The 19,547-nt window shown below is 46.0% G+C and overlaps 1 protein-coding gene across 5 annotated transcripts; it reads right to left on the reverse strand.

Annotated features, from left to right (window-relative positions):
• Positions 1–2,846: 2,846 nt before the first annotated feature.
• Ttpal (alpha tocopherol transfer protein like) lies at positions 2,847–17,746 on the reverse strand. 5 transcript variants are annotated; one of them, XR_781699.2, is made up of 7 exons: positions 17,637–17,746; positions 17,110–17,205; positions 12,522–12,981; positions 8,540–8,733; positions 6,615–6,725; positions 3,458–4,111; positions 2,847–3,365 (listed from the first exon to the last, which is right to left on the reverse strand). XR_781699.2 is itself a non-coding variant. In XM_010631456.2 (6 exons), the coding sequence occupies exons 3-6, from the start codon at positions 12,964–12,966 to the stop codon at positions 3,833–3,835; spliced, it is 1,029 nt and encodes a 342-aa protein (XP_010629758.1). In that variant the 5' UTR covers positions 12,967–12,981; positions 17,110–17,205; positions 17,637–17,746; the 3' UTR covers positions 2,847–3,832. The 5 variants fall into 5 exon arrangements, 4 of the variants coding, with proteins under 4 accessions (XP_010629758.1, XP_010629759.1, XP_010629760.1 ...); XM_010631456.2 differs by having other exon boundaries at positions 2,847–4,111; XM_010631457.2 differs by having other exon boundaries at positions 2,847–4,111; positions 12,522–12,984.
• Positions 17,747–19,547: the final 1,801 nt, after the last annotated feature.

Raw genomic sequence — 19,547 nt, forward strand, 5'->3', positions numbered from 1 at the left:
TGAGCTGTTAACCAGGACTGGTATCTCTGAGCAGTCCACGTTTGGAGCCTTAATGCCTCTCATAGCCACACTTAGATTAGCTTAGCTGAGATCTTATTCTCTAAACAAAGGTTTCAAAGGAAAACCTGACAACTTTTATTAAATGAGGTAATAATGCCACAACAGGATACCTTTTGCTGCTCACATGGAAAAGTAATCCCATGACTGATCTGAGCGTAAGTCAACATTTACAGGGACTGCACTCAGGGCCAGTAGGCACACGAGAAGTGCTTCCTGTCATCCCAGCTTTCTTGCAAGAGCTGTACCTGGTAACCTGTAGTGTTTATAAGCCTGAGTCAAATGATTCCTCCAGAAAGCAGGATGAAGTGTGAACAATCCCAAGCTACCTCGGGTAAAAATAAAAGTCAAAGTGTGAAGACAGGGTTGCATTTCTGGCTGCTGGACAGACTTAACTTGCCTCATGAAGGTAGAACAGAAGGTTCTAGGAAGAGGCATTTTTCCAGAATTCTGGGTAGGGGGATAGGGGAAGAGGAGAAAGGAAAGCCCTATATACCTAAGCTCACAGACTGATTTGGAAGCTTTAGTTCCCAAAATTTTCAGACTTAAATTTCCTATATTCACAAGGAGAGAAAACAAAACAAAACAAAACAAACTCTTGAATACAATGTACTTCAAAATTTTCAGACTTAAATTTCCTATATTCACAAGGAGAGAAAACAAAACAAAACAAAACAAAACAAACTCTTGAATACAATGTACCTGTGGCAGTGAAACCAATTAGATGCCAGGAACAGGAAGTTCAGGCTGGGTGTGGTGGCACATGCCTGTAATCCAAGAACTAGGAAGGCTGAGGTAGGATCACTGCAAGTTCAAGGCCAGCCTGAGCTATATAGTGAGACCTTATCCTATAGATTCAGGGGTATGAAGGGGCTCATTCAAGGTGACCTAGGAGAATAAAGCTGGCACTCAATTCTAGTTTACTGCGTTTTCTTCCCAGTACACTACCATGAATGTAGAGAAAGGTTACTTTCCAGGTGTTTGTGAAACTTGTGTAACTTTTCCCTGTTGGAGAACACTCCCCAGGTTTCAGTGTTCCTTTGTTGGTTCCACCAGGAGTCTCCCCACACTACTAAGCATAGTCCCTGGTCAACACAGCCCCTGCCTTGGTTTGCACCAGGGAGGCCCTGGTTCACAGCTTGGTCCAAACCTCCTGAGGTGCAAGATTATTTGATCTCTCTTTGGAGCCAAAACAAATTACAGCACCTCCCAAGTGGACCAAGCCACAGGCATACTTCTCTCAGAAGCCTTTTGAAAGAAATCACTCTGGGTCCAACAAAAAAGGCCAGGGAAATGAGTGACATCCTTCCTGGTCTTTTGTTTTTTTTTTTCCTCCCTATACTGAGGAACATCCCCAGCCCTTCTTATTTTTGATTTTCAGACAGGGTCTTGCTAAGTTGCCCAGGCTGGGCTTCAGCTTTTGAGGCCCCTCAGCCTCCTGAATAGCTGGAATTAAAGGTGTGACACCATGCACTGCACCTCTCTGGTCTTCGGTAGGCCTCACAGATGCCTGGCCATCCCTGTGTTAAGTCACAGACAAAAGCAACGGCAAGCGCTATGACGCAGGATCTAATCCTCAGGAACGTGGTGGGGCTTAACGCCTGATCCTTCCTTTTGTCTAGTTTTGGTTTGGCTGTTTTCTCTCTCTAACGCCTCTCACCAGCTTGTCCGTCCAGGCTGTGGGGTTCTGAACGTCGTCTCACCCATCCTCCTCATGTCCTTTCAGCATTGCTGGTCCTATCATTGTCGGAGGGAACTAAGGGCAGCAGTGGGCGTGCATTTTGGCACTTCAGGCCCAGCCAGAACCCTAGAACCTAGGGTTAGTAGCTAGGGTGAAAACAACTGTCCGCAGAATTATCATTAATGAGGTCAGTACATTAATTTCAACCCAAACTTACGAAGATGTTTTTAAAATTGCTGTAAAGATGAACAGCTATGTAGCACAGACTGACCTTTGAATTCGAGTGTTTTCTCTGAGCAGTCCGCCTGGCCGGCAGTCTAAATGCAGAGAAGGTATATGCACAACAAGAAGTACTTGTCATTATTTAACTCCGTAATCACAAGAATGAATATGAAAGGAAATAGGTTGAAAGCTACCAGATGAACCACCTAATATGGTGCTTGAGTTAAGTAAGGCTAAAGTCTTGACAGGGAGGGTCTAAAGTGCTGAAGTGGTGACTAACTTTCAGGCTGATGAAACCAGTGGGGATACAGGGGCCCCAGAGGTGACTTGGCAATAACCTGACCCTAGGTGTATTTCCATCATGGCCAGGTTTACATTATACTACTAGGGTCTCGGGAATGGAAAATTCATACAAGATCCAAGTCCCCTCACCTGGAGGCCTGCCCAGAGCAGTCTTTTTTTTTTTTTTTTTTTTTAAAGACAGGGTCTCACCATGCAGTCCAGGCTGTCCTCAAACTTCAATCATCCTTCCTCAGCTTCCTCGGTGGCTGAGATTATAGGTAAAAGCTATCCTCTGAAAGTTTAACCATCACTAGAAAAAGGAAAAAGGGAGTTGGTGTCACTGAATTCCAGAATGCACATACTTTTTGTTTTTGGTTTTGATGGTACTGGGGATTGAACCCAGGGCCTTTGCACTGAGCTACATCCCCTGCACTTTCTATTGTGTGTTTTGGATAGGGTCTCACTATGTAGCCCAGGCTGGCTTTGAACACACAGTGATCTTTCTGCCTCTGCCTCCTGAGTATTGGGATCATAGGCGTGCGCCACCACACCTGGCTGTCCAGCACTTTTTGAGACAGTCTCACTAAGTCACTGAGTTGCCCTGCAATGCTTGAACTTGGGATCCTTTTACCTTACTCCCATGGTGCTAGGATTACAGGTGTGTGCCACCATGCTGGCTGTACATACTTTCTTTACAGGCTGGGTTAAGTGGTGACACTTCTTCATAGAAAGGCCTGTGTGTACCATAAAAACAACCAGGATCCAATTTTACAGATAAGAAAGCCTAGGCCCACAGTGGCCCATGTCTGATCCAAACACATCTGCAGCTCAGGTCTCTGACTCCTAGGCCAGAATTCCTTCAGCTATACAGGCCCATCATCCGTTATTTTATACTAAGCAAAATCAGATAACTTCCAGGCCTATATGATTCCATTGAGAACCAGGGCTAAGGCTTTATAGGTTTGGGAAAAAAGTTTCTATTGCAACATTTGGTCTGTGAGTCCAGGGATTCTCCGAAGTCTCTGGCTTCCAGATTTGATCAAAGAGTGCTGCCTGGGTCCTGGTACTTCCACTGTCAGCTAAGGCGATGGCAACTGGGGCCAGACCTCCGGCTTGAAGATTCCTGATGAGCAACAGAGCTAAACAGTTAAGGTTCTTGTGAAAGACAAAGCTGCCCCCCACCACCACCCCAAGCCACACATCTGTCCACCTTACAGGTCTGCCCAAACTGTTTCAGAAGAGTAGCTGACTGGCCAATCAGGGTTTCTCCAGGAAAGTGGGATCAAAGCAACTTTGGTGCTGATTTTCCTTGCTTCTGAGTTGAGTAAGAACCAGACACAGCTTAATAGTTGCAAAGGGCAAGTGCAAATGTTCGGGAATCTCATTGGGAATATTTTCCATATATCCTGGGAATAATTCAAGTGACCAAAGGCTTCCCCGAGGCGGCCTGGCCCAACAAGCTCCTTGGGCCATTCCTCTATGCTACCGTTTCATTACAAGGAGCAAGACTGAGTCCTTGGCACTCAAGTTCTTTTGAGTTTTTAAAGACAAAAGGAAAGGATTTAAGCCTGGTGACACCCCAGGGGCTGGCTAATAGCAGGAATACAGCTGGGACTTCACAGCTCGCATAGAGTCATCACACTGTGCATCAGAAGCCAGCCCCTCAGGCAGCTGCGCATGGCCCAGGATGCTGTTGCAGGCGGGCAGAGGTTGGCAGAACTCTCTCACAAAGTCTTCCTCGGAGGCCAGGAGCACCGCACTCCAGGTGGCGGTGTCCAGCTCTCCAGCTGTGCCCCCGTATTCCTTGGGGAGAATGTTTCTGGGGAGGTTTGTATGGAGAGAGTTCAGGTCAGACCCATGGAGGAAGAACTAAAAGGAAATACAGACACACACATGATCTTCGTTAAATCAGCAATGCAATAGTCTCCTTTGTGGTGGGTGTTCAAATGGATGTGTGTTGAATGAAGAAGGGTAACAGTAACTCTGCCCTTCCAGATCCTCAAGTCCCTAAAGCTTGGCACATCCTTAATTTTCTTTTCCGAATATGACACATCCTGTTGCCCGGACCTTCCAAATATGTTCAGCATCCAACCACTTCACCACCACCTCAGTAGTGCCATGCTGTCATCACTTCCTGAAGTCCCACATTAGCCCCTACCTGGCCTCCTTGCTCGCAGTCGTCGCACTATAACCTAAGCTCAGGTTATGCCCGCGCCTGTTTATGACTTTCCAGCACAGCCATCTCACAAAAGCCAGAGTCTGTGTGATGGATCACAAGGACTATCACACACCGGCTCCGTTACTTCCCCACTCCTCTGATCACTCTCCCTTCTGCTTTCCGTATCTACCGTGCCAGCCTCCTAGCGGCTCCCTCAGCATGCTGGGCATGTCCCCACCTCACAGTCATGCTGTGCTGGTCTCCCAGTGGCCCATATGGCTCACTCCCTCACCTCTCAACTCTTTGCTCAAATGTCAACTTCTCAGTGCCACCACCTCTAACTGCCCTGTTGTACACTGCAACCTTTTCTCCACCTCTCATACTCATTATCCCCTTCACGTGCTTTACTTTTTTTCTGTAGCACTGATCACAGTCTAATACCAGATAACAATATTCCACTGTCTATGTGTCTATGTAGAATGTAAGCCTCTCAGGGGCAGGGATTTTGGTCTGTTTTTTCCACCTCGTACATGGTAGCTGATCAGTAAATGGCTTGGAATAAATGAGGGGACAAGGGAACATATGACCCATAGACCTGTCCAAAGCAGCTTTGGTAAAAGTTCCAAATAGAATCTTTAAGAACCAATATGAGTGCACACCCATGGAGGGAAGCCTCTAAATTAGCAGGTCTCAAACCTAGCTGTGGATTAGATTTACCTAAGGAGCACTGGGCGCAGTGGTGCACGCCTATAATCCCAGCAATTTGGAGGCCAAGGCAGGAAAATCTCAAGTTCAAGGCCAGTGTGGCAAATTAGCAAGACCTTGTGTCAAAACAAAAAAGTAAGGATAGCCAGACATGGTGGTACACACGTGTAATCCTACATTCTGGGAGGCTATAATAGGAGGATCACAAGTTCGAACCCAGCCTGGGCAATTTAGCAAGACCGAAAGTTAAATTAAAAACAAAAATGTCTGAAAATAAAAAATATTTAAAAAGGGTTGGGGCTTTAGCTCAGTGCAAAGGCTCAGTACAAAGGCAAGGCCTAGAGTTCAGTCCCTAGTACTACAAAGAAAAAAGGGGAGGGAGAGCACTAGGGATGTGGTTCAGTGTTAGAGGCCTCTGTGTTCAATCCCTAGTTTAAAAAAAAAAAAAAAAAAGCCTAAGAAATTGTGAAAATCATAGATTCCTGCTGAAGTGTTAAAATCTTTAGGGAAAGGGTCTGGAAACACAGATCTGGACTTTAAGTTTTCTCCTTTGCAACTTCCAGATTATCTGTATATACTTGCTTTTTGAAAAGAGTATAAATTTGAGGATGGAGTCTCTGGAGTGACGCCAGTGTTCGTAAGCTGAAGGAGGAGAAAAGTGCCACTTGTCACATTGCAGTCAGTGGTCTTGGGAATGGTGAAGGAAAAAGGGCTCTCTTGTCCTTCAAAGTGTCATTTACCCTCTGAATTCAGAGTTAAGCAAAAATCTCACACAGCTCATAAGCCTTGAATTGCCTCCCAAACTACACAGTAAGATAACACATTAAGTAATAGGCTGAAACATGTTGTTTTTGTTTGTTTGTTTTTTGGTACCAGGGATCAAACTCTGGTCCTTGCGCTGGCCAGGCAGGCAGCGGCAGAACCACTGAGCCAAATCCCTGGCCCCGAAAAACGTTTTTGTGCATGTTTGTTTTTGAGACAGGGTCTTGCGATGTTGCCAAGGGTGGATCAATTTCCTCCATTCAAGAGATCTGATTGGCCTTAAAATCAGCATTTACAAAACAGTGTTTCTAAACTCAAAGGTGTTCTAGTAAGAAATGACCATTACGTGTATGGCTCTGATCCTACCAGTGAGGGGGCGGAGACGGGGAGGACCCCTTAACTCTTAAGGAGTCTGCCCAGTGGCCACTTTTTGCTCCTGTTTCCATATCTTCGTACACATAAAATGTAATGTATCACAATGCCTACATCAGGAGACTAAGTCTAAATGATTATGGTACAGAGAGGCACTTATGATAAAAATCCATTTGTTCCCTCAGCTGGTAAACATTATAGTCTTACTACTTTCATCTTACCCTCATAAGAAGGATTGTTCATTTATGTTTATCTGTAACTTTGTACTTTCAAAATTAGTTCAAGGGCAAAAATAATTAAGTACTAGTTGTCACAACTAAATCAAGGGAGGAAAAAAAATTTAAAGCATCTTAAGTTAAAAGGACCATCACTTACTCTGTTTGCTATTTTCTCCTTCAGAAATGGTTTTATGATGGCAAAAATGCCTTTAAATATTCGAGGTTCATTTACTATGTGGACTGCTTTTATCCGAATGGGAAAACCATCCTGTGGGCAGAAGGGGAAGGAGGGGTTAGAACACCTGCAGTGTCTGAAACTGTCCTTTCTGCAGCCAGCCTCCCCGCTTAAACCTCACATTCAGCCCCAACATCAGTCTGGCTCGACTCTCAAGGCTCCTCAAAGGTAACCTCCACTGGGGCCAAACAGGAAGACAGGGAGCCTCCTGGGAGCCAAGACTGGATCAGAGAGTTAAGAAACAGGTGGAAAGGTGTTCCTCTTATAGTAACAGTCTGAGTCTACGTGGACAGATCTGGAAATACCAGACTTTCCAGGTCAGTGCTGACCTAAATATATTTCTCAGTGTGTTCGTGTGATGTGAAAAAAAGGTTTCCAGGCAGGTGAGTTTGAGAAACAGGGTAAATACAGTCAAAAGGTTTCCTTAACTGCAATCCCGTACAGCCTTTAACACATAGATGTTTTACTGAAATTCACCAGGTAGGGCCATGCTATACTGCATTTCCCAAACTTGTTTCACTCTGGAACTTTAGGAAAATACTGATCCAGAGTCTATCCTGACACTGACGTACATGGTATTCAGCAGGGGCAGCAAAACTGAGTAGTGAGCTAGAGGTACAGCTCTGTGGTTAGTTCAGTGACAGAGCACTTACTCAGCATATGTGAGGCCTGAGTTCAATCCCTAGCACCGCAAGATAATAACAACAACAAACATCAGAGTAAAAGTTAAGGAAAGGCACAGTGGTGGCTCAAAGCCAAGAATCAGATTTATAATAATGTTTCAATGTGGCCCTGATTTCTTCAAACAATAAGCCTGGTGTACAGCAGAGACTTACACATAATGGGACTCAATGAAAGGTCCTGTTTACCCAATGCCCTGCAGTTCCCAAGAGGCAGCATTCAGGGAGGAATGAACAGGAATCTAAACCTATTACAGCTGACACGGTGGCCTGGTATAGCTTCTTTAGTACTGTTTCCCCATCTATCAAGGACACAGGGCTGGCTGTGGTGGCATACACCTGTAAATCCCAAGTACTAGAGAGGCTGAGGAAGAAGGGTCACAAGTTCAAGGCCAGAGTAGGCAACTTAGGAAGACCATCTCTAAAATAACAAAAAATGAAAGAGGTAGCTCGGTGGCAGAGTGCTTGCCTAGTATGTGCAAGGCCCTGGAATCAAATTCAATCCCCAGGACCACCACCATAAAAAAAAAAAAAAAATCTTGCTTTGACTAACCCAAGGGAATCTTTGAAGGACTGAATGGGTTATAGTGACTATAACAGTGTTTTGCAAACTGTTAAATGCTGTGCAAGCATGTAAAGAATTTTATGGTTTTTTTGTTCAGAATTTGGGCTCTGAAATGCAACATAGGAGGTCTGAAGCCTCTCATCAAAATATAGTCCCACAGAACAAAACGTCCTAGGTCCACAGAGGGCAGGAGAGGTTCCAGCACCTCAGGCAGAAGCACAATTTTTCAATTTAATTTCTTAGGAGATGCCCCCCGCCAAAGCAGAAAGCCTATCTATCTATTTTTTTTTTTTCCCTACAGGGATCAAATTTAGGACCTTGAGCTTGCAAAGGCAGGTGGCAATGTCACTGAGCTAAATCTCTGGCCCTTTTGCCTATTTTTTTGGACTCTTTCCCTAAAGCTAGTCTTGCCTAGATAGAAGCTACCATCTCTGAAAATGCCTGGAGACTGAGGAGCCAGTGGTAAACAGGAGAGTAGATGATTTCCCACTGCAGGGTGGGAAGTGGGCTTTGTATAATCAGTGAGACCTGCAGTAGATGAACGGGGCCCTGGGGAAGCCAAAGCAACCGCAGAACTGGCACGAAGCAAACAGGAGTCATACCTGAAGGATGCCAATCACCTTTTTGGCTATAAAAGGGCCGAAATGAGATGCTTTTGATAAGCTCACTCCTTTGTAGTCAGCAAGAATTACAATTCCATTCACCTGGGTTTCTTCAGACTGAATGAGTTTTTCTAAAGTCAAATATATGGCTCGGATGTTTTCGGTAATTGGATAGTTGCTTGGTATCCATCTGTCTAAGGTCATAAGACATGGACAGGATGTTACAGAAATGAATGCAAACAAGTGATTAGACAAAGATTTATCTTCTAAAACTGCTGTTTCATGATGGACAAGCAAGATATTCTTATGGTTTTGGTCCTACACAGAAACTTGTATTTCTTAATGCCAAACCCAGTGGCACATTCAAAAATGGAAATGCACCTGAATGTTGGGGTTAAAAGCCTGAAGTCAGACACAACCGGGAATCTGAACCTTACTAGCAGTGCGACCTTGGGTAAGTTGCTTCCTCACTCTGAGCTTCTACCTGCTCCTAAGTAGAAGAGGAAAAGGATACCTACCTTTGTGGAAATCTATGCTTGTGACCCCCAGATTTTTCCCCTGATCTTCATAACCACCACCCTGATTGTCCTTGGGGAACAACCAAGAGGAGCCATGCGGTTAGGCCAGAGGTGACTGGACTCCTGATTCTAGCCAGCACTAGAATCAAAGCGAAGGAGGACTGACTGGCAGCCTGGTGTGACCATCCCTAAGCGTGTGACTCAAGTCTGGGACCTTGGCCCATGGGAAAGGAAGATCTCTCCTCCCTGCTAATGATGGCGAGGACATGATCCCTGATCCCGATTCCAGAAGCAACTGGAGAATGAGGCCCAGGTTGGGGTCATTGCAGATGGAAGCAGAACAACATCATTTTCTCCCCCACGTGCTGGGACTCAAGCCAGGGCCTCAGGCACGCTAGGTAAGCACTCTGAGCCACAGCGCTGACCTTCCAACACCATCACTCCAGCCCTTGAAGAGAGCTGTATCCAGATGTCTGTCAGCTGGGCAAATGAGTTCCCCTTTTTTGGTCTCAGCTGGGGCTAAGCTGGCTTTTTGTCACCTACTACCCAAAGAGTAAGTCTTAACTCCTACAGCACCTTCAGGGGGCATTGTGAGGAGGGGGCATCTAGGAGATCCTTCATCTAATTCTCCTTTGCAGGGAGGATGCTTCTTTAAGGGTACTCACATATTAATGATTTGTTTCTTCTCTTGGGAAATATATATAAAAATGTGTATATGTGTGTGTGTGTGTATATATATATGTTGTGTGTGTGTGTATATACATATATATATATATATTATATTCTATCTATCTCTCTATCTATATATATATATATATATATATATATACATAAAAAAATTTTTTTTGGTACAAGGGATTGAACTTGGGTCCTTGTGCTTGCAAGGCAGGCAGTGGAACCACTGAGCTAAATCCCCGGCCCAAAACTTTTATTTCTGACTATTAAACTACTATCTTCAAGAAAATCCCACCAAGTTCGGTGTGACTTTTTCTTAGACAAAACTTCAGAGGTTTGTTATCAACAGGGTGTGTAATATGTGCAAAATTCCTGTGAAAAATCTTTTGTCCTTACTGAGTGTGGAGATCTATGCTCATAATCCCAGAACAATGAGAGGCTAAGCAGGAGAACGACCAGTTTAAGGCCATCCTACATAACTTAGTAACTAAGAGAGGACCATTCTCAAAATATAAAAAGGTTGGACGGTATAGCTCAGTGCAAAGGCTCTGTATTTCACCTATAGTACCACAAAAAAAAAAAAAAAAAAAAAAAAAAAAATCTTTGTTCAAAAATAGTGCCAACTTACCATTTAATGTTGCTGCCTATTAACCCTTTGGAAGTTGTGGCTGACCTGAGAGACACAAATTCCTTTGTTAAGGAGTAACGTCAGATCTGTGACCTCTGCAGGGTTAAACCTGCCTCTGTATACCTAGATGTCATCCCTTTTAATCACACACATCTCCAAAGAGCTTACAAAAAGGCAAAGCTAAAACCCAGGTGAGAACAAAACTTTGTGTATGTGCCTCTTCCTAAGTCAGTAGGGAGAGGTGCAGACACAGGGGAAAATCCACCTCACAGCAGAGGGCTGAACCCACGAGGCTACGAGGCACAACCGGTATGGTAACATCTGACTGTTGTAAAATACTCTTATGAGCTGAGTACACAGAGCAGCAAAGCCTGCCGGCTGGTTTCTAGGTCTCTTGGTGCCCTGAAATCTGCACTGTATTACTTATTTTAAAATAAACACTCCTAATTACAGAAAGTGCCTATCACAGCAGGTAAAGCTGGGAACACTGTGCCTGATACAGGGTAAGAGCTGAAGGGACTGGTCTAGTCTCTGAGGAGTTAGGTGAATGACTAAAGGAAAGAGCAGCGTGGGGCTTACAGACAGAGGGAAGCACGTCCCTTTACACGTCCCTTCAAGAGCTGGCTGAGGATTTAGCTTAGTTCTGCCACCTGCCTCGCAAGCGCAAGGTCTCGAGTTCAATCCCTGGTACCAAAAACAAAAAAACAAAGAACAAGAGCTGTTTGTATGCACGAGGGCTCCAGTGTGTTCTTGTTTCCCCCTGCTCCAGAAGAACACTGCAGTCTTTCTTCCAGTTTCCCTGAGTTGCTGGGAAATGTTGAAGCGGTGGGTGGAGTGGAGAAAAGTTCTCCATTGATAACGCATTTGGCACCGAGGGGTGTCCAGGATGAAGACTCCGAAGGCTGGAGTTCAGTTCCCTATTCACCTGCTATATATGTATTTTTTAAGTGATTTAAAAAAGTTTTGCAGTACTAGGGATTGAACCAAGGGCCTTTGCACTAAGCAATATCCCCAGCCCTTTTTTATTTTGAAATAGGGTCTCAATAAGTGGATAAGTGACTCAGGCTGGCCTAGAAATTACCATCTTCCTGTTTCAGCCTCCCACGGTGCTGGGATCACAGGTGTGTAGTTTTTGTGTGAAGGTGGCAGGGCACTGCCCCAACTGTGCCAAAGAAATAAGAATAAAAGAGGCAGAAAAGTATTTTTGATTTCTATCTCTTTCTCAGTCCCTAAATTGCTGCTTACTTTCTACTGTCTGAATAATAAAGCTAATATAGATAACCAGTGGTATAAACAAATGTGATGTTTATTTATTTTGATTGTACTCATGTGTTTTTGTATAACATGAAAGAAAATGAACTTCAAAAAGAAAGGAGGGAGGGAGGGAGCGGAAAGGGAAGGTATACTGATTACAAGAATGAAGTGCTAAGATTAACAGGTTCATTAAAGGGCTAGAGAAGTACCTCTGTGGTGGACAGCATGCCCAGAATGTCTAAGGCTCTGGGTTCAACCTCTAATAATGAAAAAAAGAACAAAAAAAAATTCAAGTGAAAACTGCCCAGGCTTAACAAAGTAGAGGAAAGGAGAAGATGGAGAAATGAAGTAGCCACCTTTTCAGGCTCTGCCCAGCCTATGCTATCTCTCATTGAAACATTTTGGCTTTTTTGCAATGCTAGCACTCAAACCCAGGGCCTTACACATGCTAGCCAAATGCCATTCTGAGCGACACCTCTGCTGACTGACATCAGCCCACTGAGAGGGGCCATGGCCATATCCTGTGACCGGGGCAGATTCCTTAGCCCACCAGATTCTCTCCTCTGGTACTCTGGAATCTGCACTGAGGGAAGTTAATTTCAGAGGTGAGAGGTACCAGACGTAGCTCTGCACAAAGGAAGCAAAAGCCAGTCTCTAAGGAGGACAAGGCAGAGGCAGGGGAAGGACCATCTTCTGGGGGGATTCTAGCTCTTGGCCCTACGGTCGGTCCTATAAGAGATGCACCCCCTTTACCTCTCCGGGTCTAGGAGATACTCTTACCTCCTTAGACAGGGCGGGAGTAGGTTTTTGTCACAGGCACCCAAAGAAGGCTCGACTAACACAAGGAAGGGGGAAAAGGGACTAAAAGGAGGGTGTGAGGCAGACCAAGAGCAGTCTAGGAAAATACCTGGGCGGATGCAGAGGACATGGCAGCCCCTGGGGTCCGTGTGGGGCAGCACGGTGAGGAATCCGGAGCTGAAGACATCTTTCAGGGCCGATGGCCTCAGGTTACTGAAGACTTCGGGCCAGCTTCTTCTGCAGCTGTGGTAGTTGACCAGCAGCTGCAGGGCCCGGTCGTAATCAAACTTGCGGGCGCGCAGAAAGCGCAGCAGGAAGGCGTCATCGAGGGAGGTGCTCAGGTTGGGGTACTCCTTCCGTACCATGTCACGGAGGGCCTGCACATCCCGGAGCCGCCACTCTGGCTTCTCCTGCAGTTCTTCCCGGGCTTTGGTGACCAGGTCCTCAGTCAGTGAGCACACGTAGCTGGGAGGCTCAGGTGGTGGTGGCAGCTCATTTTCAGAGAGAGAGGCCACAGAAGGGCTGGTCCGCAGAGAGTCACTTTCTTTTGACATTAGCTACCAGGGTCCCTGCTGACACAGAAACCCCAGGTGAAGTCAAGAAAGCTCTGCACTCTCCTTTCAAACCCCGCAATGGCTGGGTATGAGGGACAGCAACATTTTTTGTCAGACCCAAGGAACCTCAGGGTTCCTCAAGGAATGAACCAGGTCTGAACCACAGGCCCAGGTCCAACCGCAGGTGGATGACGAACTTAGAATCTCCCTGAAGTCCCACCCCACCCAGCTGTGCGCATTCCTATCAAACATCCTGGCCTTCAGAGTAAGTGTTCGAATAGATGTTTGACCTTACTCATTCATCTAAATACATGAGAATTAAAACAACTCTGAGATTCAGATTGGCAAAAATAAAGGAATAGGCAGCCCGAAATACTGGTGGCAGTATAAACTGACATCTCCTTTCAGAACAGCTTGTATCTATCAAAATTTAAAACCATATGGCTCAGTAGTTCCATTTCTACAACATATATGTGTGCGCGCAAAATATACACATTCATTTTAAGTATTATGATAATGTGTGACTGAAAATGGGGGGATGTCCTGGAGATTAGCCCCAGGACCTTCACACTGAACTACAGCCTCCTTTTCATCTTGAAACAGGGTCCTCTAAGTTGCAACTTAGTGAGGCTGGGCTTGAACTTGTAATCCTCCTGCCTCAGCCTCTCAGAATGCTTTGATTACACCCCAGCACCACCATGCTCAACTTGGAAATATCTTAACTGTACATCAGAAAACTAGTTTGTACCACTGGAATGGGATACTATTCAGTTATGAAAAGGAATTATCAGACCTTTATGAACTGACATACTAAGGAAAAAGAAAGGTTGCAGAACAGTGTACAGAAAACAAGCATGTTTATATATATATTTGTGAATGCACAGAAAAGTTTTACAGGGAAATATAAGAAACTGTTGTCCAGGATTTAGTTCCATCCCTGGAACCAAAACAAACAAACAAACCGGTTATTAATGATTACCTCTACGGAACAGAGCTGGGCAGCTGGATACAATGTGAAAAAGAAACTTTTTACTACACTACTTGAATTTTAAAAAAATTTTAAATTTTAATTTCTCAGCAGTGCTAGAGATAAGATCCAGGGTCTTGGGCATGCAAAGCAAGCACTCTAGCACAAAGTTATCTATTCTTAGCTCACATGTACTCATGTAATATAAAAATGCACTGGTCAGACCTACTGCCGGGGAAACATTATTGACAAATGGCCCTAGCTGCTGTCCCTCTGGGCCACTGATCAGAGGATGCCACACTTTCCACAGACCATGCTCAGCCAGCAGCTGAGTGAAACAAAGGATTCTCTAACAGGCAACTTTGATCCGAGGTCTTCCTGTTCATTTGACTGAAACTTTCCTGGGCTGAGCTGGCCTTGATCTTGGCCAAAACCTCCTCAATGGGGCCCAGATCTGCACCGCGGCACCACTGTCTGAAGACTCCTCCTACTTCTCCAGCTCCCTTCTTCCTTACCTACTGCAGGTCCAACCTCTAGATTGGTATGTCTGCTTCTTGGAAAACCTGAATTATACACTACTGAATGATAAAAAAAAACAAAAGAGCTGCTTGAAATATTCTGAGAACAAGGTGGCAACAGTGTCGCCCAGTCCCTTGTCCACAGGAAAGTGGGGACCAACTCAGGGCTTCCCACACATACCTGTGATGTCCCGACTGCACCTGGCTGGTCTCCCTCTACTTGGCCACAGCGAGTGACCAAGGTCACTTCCTCCAAATCTGAGGTCTTCCCACTCCATCTCTTGCATTACAACCTCCAGCTTACCCAGCTTTTTCACTTCCTCCCAAAGGCGTGTTCTCATCCCACGCACACCCTGATCTCCCGCTGGCATGCTTGTCCTCCACTTCCTCACTGATCCACACTGATTCACCCGAGTCTCAATTAGATGTCACTTCATTCATTCATTCAACAAAATACTGAGCCCTCTATCAGGCCACCCGGGCATACAGATGTGAACAAGGAATCCTGCCTTCATGGAGCTTAGATTCTAGTGAAGGCAGTGGGATAAGGCCATATGCACAATAAACTATAATGTACTACAAGGTAAGTGCTTTGGAGAGAATCAAAGGAAAGAACGGGGCTGGGTGCATGAGATTAGGGGTTGCAATCTTAAACAGGGTAAGCAGGGAAGGCCTCACCTATGTGACTTCTGAGCTAAAACAAAGCAAGTGGAGGAGCAAGCCATGCAGATCTGCATGAATAACAAGTGCAGTGCAGTTCCATGTAGAACATGCCTGGCCTTTCTGAGCAACAGAAAGGAGGTCAGCATGGCTACCGCCGAAGGAGCAAAGTGGCTACACCACACTGCAGGACCTGTGCCCACCGCTTAATCCCACTACGCTGAAGTGCAGAGGCTGTCCCAGCCCCTCCCTGTCTCTGCACCCGGGACAGGCGCTGCGAGCACTGGCAATCGGGCAGCCCGCTCCCGCTCCCTGCCAGCATCACGCTCCAGCTGGTCACTTTCTTGAGAAAAGTCCATTTGGCTGCTGCCCTTTGCCTGCCTTGTGTCACTTGTGCTCTGGTCCTTGGGAACAAAATGGCTCTCCTCAGTGCTCTCCTGAAGTGCCAGCCACACAGCAGAGCAGATCCCTGCCGTGCGCCCAGGCCCCGCGTCCAGGTGAGGCGGGAGTGCCCGTATTCTGGAAGCTGCCTTGCCCTGTCACAGCCACTCCTGGTGTCCATGTCCGCTTTTTTATTTATTTATTTTTTTGTGGTACTGGGGATCGAACTCAGGTCCTTGCGCTTGTGAGGCAGGCCACCGAACCGCTGAGCTAAATCCCCGGCCCCCATATCCGCTTTTAATAAACGTGTTGTCTTGAGCCAAAAGAAAAAAAACACCCCCACACACCAAAAAAAACAAAACACAGTGGGAACAACAGCAGATGAACTCAGAGGCTTGCTAGTAGGAAGGCCAATGGTTAGGGCTTTGTAGGCGGCAACAGAAACTTTGTCTTTTACTCTGGGTAGCGGGGTATAAAGGGTTTTGAATGGAACATGATCACATTTATATTTTTAAAGCATATCTTATATGCTACCTTAAGGATGGACCGTGAGGACACAGAGATTCTAAAGAGGCTACTGCAATGGCCTGCTGAGAGATGACGGTGGCTTGAGCAGACTGTATTAGGCGACCCCCACCCCAGGGGCTCTCTGGTGTAGCAATTCTCCCACTCTGCTGTCACTGTCTGCAGGCAGTTTGTGGGAGACATCTGGTCATGTCCACTGCCATACATTCAACAGCCAACAAGGTATCAGGCAGACTACAGTCCACAAACATTTGTCCAACGAGTACACTGCACCTGGCAGAGTAGGCCGAGCAAGAAATGAAACAATTCTGGCTTCCTAGGTTCCATCCAGTGCTGTTTCCATGGCAGGCACCAACAGATGGCTGTAATCCTGACCCTGCCTGTAATGGGGCTTTCCTGAAAGTCCTCTCCAGCCTCAACTCCCTCCTCTCCCTGCCAGCCCAGACAAGCTAACCCATCATTCCTGGAACACTTTGTGTGCCTCTGATACCCTCTGCCTCAATGTCCTCTCCTTGTTTGTTGTTTACCAGACAACTCATCACTTTCAAGGCCCACCTGTCACCTCCTCCAAGCCTTTCTCAACTTCCCCAAAGTGACTCCTCCCAGTTTTCCACAGCACTGGGAGGAGTCCTATTTCTCTTTAGAAATTGCAGACCAATGTCACAAATGTTTACATAAAGCTCCTCAGGGTTAGCTTCCTCATCCACTTATTTACCAAATAATTACTGATCACCAATTATACTTATTAGGCACTGTGTGTCACGGGCACTAGGGACACAGTAGTAATTCTTTGTCTTATGAAGCTGAGTGGAATGATGAAAACAGCTAAGACATACTTGAGCCTTTTATCAGGCATCAAACACTGTGCCCAGCACTTTACGTCGTTTTCTCATTTCTTTCTTTCCAGTGCTGGGAACAGAACCTTGCTTTGAACATGCCAGGCAAAAATAATGCTCTCCCACCGTGCTACATCCATAGATCCTCATTAATCTTCACAGTATCTGGTGAGCGGAGTAATACTGTTTCCATTTTACAAAGGAGCAAACTAGAATGTTCCCTAGAATGTGAATTCCACTAGGGCAGAGAACTTGCCTGCCATGTCCACTGCTATCCCCAGTGCCTGGCACACGGCAGCTCTCAGCAAACAGGATAAGATACCAGCTTAAGAGATGTGCCAAGGGTACAAACCTAGTGAGGCAGAAAAAGGAAGCGTCAAGCCCCGCCCTGGGCTCATAATCTCTACCCTCCACCTGGGGCAGTATGGCTGTCAGTCTGGTGAATGAGCTGATGAGTGGACAGATGGACAGGATGCAAACATCATTTGTCACCAGGATGTAGCCAGGAATCCTTCCCACCTGGAGCCCATCATTTTGTGGTACACATCACCCTTCTCCCTCCCAGCAAGGAGATGCCAGGAAGCCATCTCTCTAGGAGCTACAGAAACTCCACATCCCGTCCATAACCTTCCGAGGCCCCCTACTTCCGGTCGTCACCCCCTCCCCAGGCGTCCCCATTTCCTGGGGTCTCCCGCTCCTCTAGCTCCCACTTCCGGTGATCCCTCCCTCTCCAGGTCCTTTTCTCGGCCATCATGGGGCACGCACGGGCTCGTGGGCACTCACCGGCCCGGCTGCGGGGCGGAGCGCGGGTCAACCGGCAGCTGGAACCTAGCCTGGGAGCGCACGCAGAGACGACCCGCACTCCAGCCAGGCCGGCCCGGCCCTTCACGCCGGAAGTGACGTCTGGGGCGTGGGAAGGCGGGGCTCCGCCTAGGAGTGCGCATGTGTGCCATCCCTGCGCGTAGGCGGCGCTCTATCGCCACCTGGCGGCCATTCTTCGAGATGTAGAACCCCTTGTGGCTGGGAGAAGGTGAGTTTGGACAGCTTTGTCAAACTCTTATAGATGGGGAAATAGAGCCAAAAAACGGAAGAGAGAATATATATATATTGCCTGCACATAGTATTTCTCATCAGTTATCTCATTAAATCTGCATGTATATGTAGTTTCCCAATCTCATTACATCCTCGTGTCTGTGCAATTTCCCTATTTCATGAAAGGGAAAGTGACAATCAGTGCAGTAAAGGGCTTCAAACCTCAGGATCAGCATTCCAGAATTCCTCCACCACGGCTGCCAGCAGCACTGGCTGCTCCAAAGGGAGAAATGGCCAACCAAGGTATATCAGTCTCGTTAGCAGGTCTCCATTCTTCCTGGGGCTCGGTTTCTCCATCTATAACATGATTGTTAGTCTGAATCCTGATTTACTAATTGTTTCCTGCTCTGGGGTTCATGAAGTTCCATCTGGACAGTGGTAGTTTAAAAAAGATGAATACTCAGGCTAGCTGCATGCTTAGACCACCTCCCAAGATATCTGTTTGTTTGTTTGTTTGTTTTTGGGTTTTTTTGAGACAGGGTCTCACTATGTAGTTGAGAATGACCTGGAACTCACTATGTAGCCCAGGCTGATCTCGAACTCACAGCGATCCTCCTGCCTCAGCCTCCCAAATGCTGGGATTATAAGCGTGCACTACCATGCCCAGCTAGATTTAATTTTTCTTCTTGAATCAAAAGCAGAATTTTTTGTGGGTTTTTTTGTTGTTGTTGGGTTTTTTTTGGGGTAGGATACCAGGGATCCAACTCTGGACCTTGCACTTTGGAGGCAGGCATTGTGCCACTAAGCTAAATCCCCAGCCCAAAAGTATTAGTTTTTTTATTGCTGCTGTAACAAATTACTGCGATCTTAGGGGCTTGAAACAACAAAAATTTATTTTTCTAAAGTTCATGGTGTTAGCATGACTGTAATTGTGCTACTAAGCTAAATCCCCAGCCCCAAAGTATTAGTTTTTTTATTGCTGCTGTAACAAATTACTGCAATATTAGGGGCTTGAAACAACAAAAATTTATTTTTCTACAGTTCATGGTGTTAGCATGACTGCAATTTTTTTTTTTTTTTTTTTGGTACCCGGGGTCAAACTTGGGTCCTTGTGCTTGTGAGGCTGGTGGCAGAACCACTGAGCTAAATCTCCTGCCCACATAGCTGCATTCTTTCTGGAGACTTTTGGAAATTCATTCTTTTGCTTTTTCAGCCTGTAGAGGTCACTTGCATGCCTTGGCTCATAGATCCTTCCTGAAAATTACTTCAACCTCTTGCTTCTGTGGTCACAGCTACTATTGACTCTGATCTTCCTGTCTGTCTCCTGTAAGAGCTCTTGAAATTACATCAGCCCACCTGGATAGTCTTTCCATCTCAAGACCCTTAATCACATGTACAACGTAGCTTTTCCTATGGACAGGCAGATATCCACCAGTTCCAGCAATTAGGAAGAGAACATTGAAGGGGAGCATCGTTCAGGCTATCAGAATCTGTCTGCCTGACTGTATTTATTTATTTGTACTGGGATCCAACCCAGCTCTTCCTATATCCTAGGCAAGTGCTCTATCACTAAGCTGCATTCCCAACCTCCAAATCTGATCATTTTAATGTCAGCCGTGTGACTTTGGCTGAGTAACTCAAACTCCCAAAGTCTAGATACAT

Source organism: Fukomys damarensis, unplaced genomic scaffold (genome assembly GCF_012274545.1).
Source record: "Fukomys damarensis isolate Sample0158 unplaced genomic scaffold, DMR_v1.0_HiC HiC_scaffold_22, whole genome shotgun sequence".
NCBI classification, from domain to species: Eukaryota; Metazoa; Chordata; class Mammalia; order Rodentia; family Bathyergidae; genus Fukomys; species Fukomys damarensis.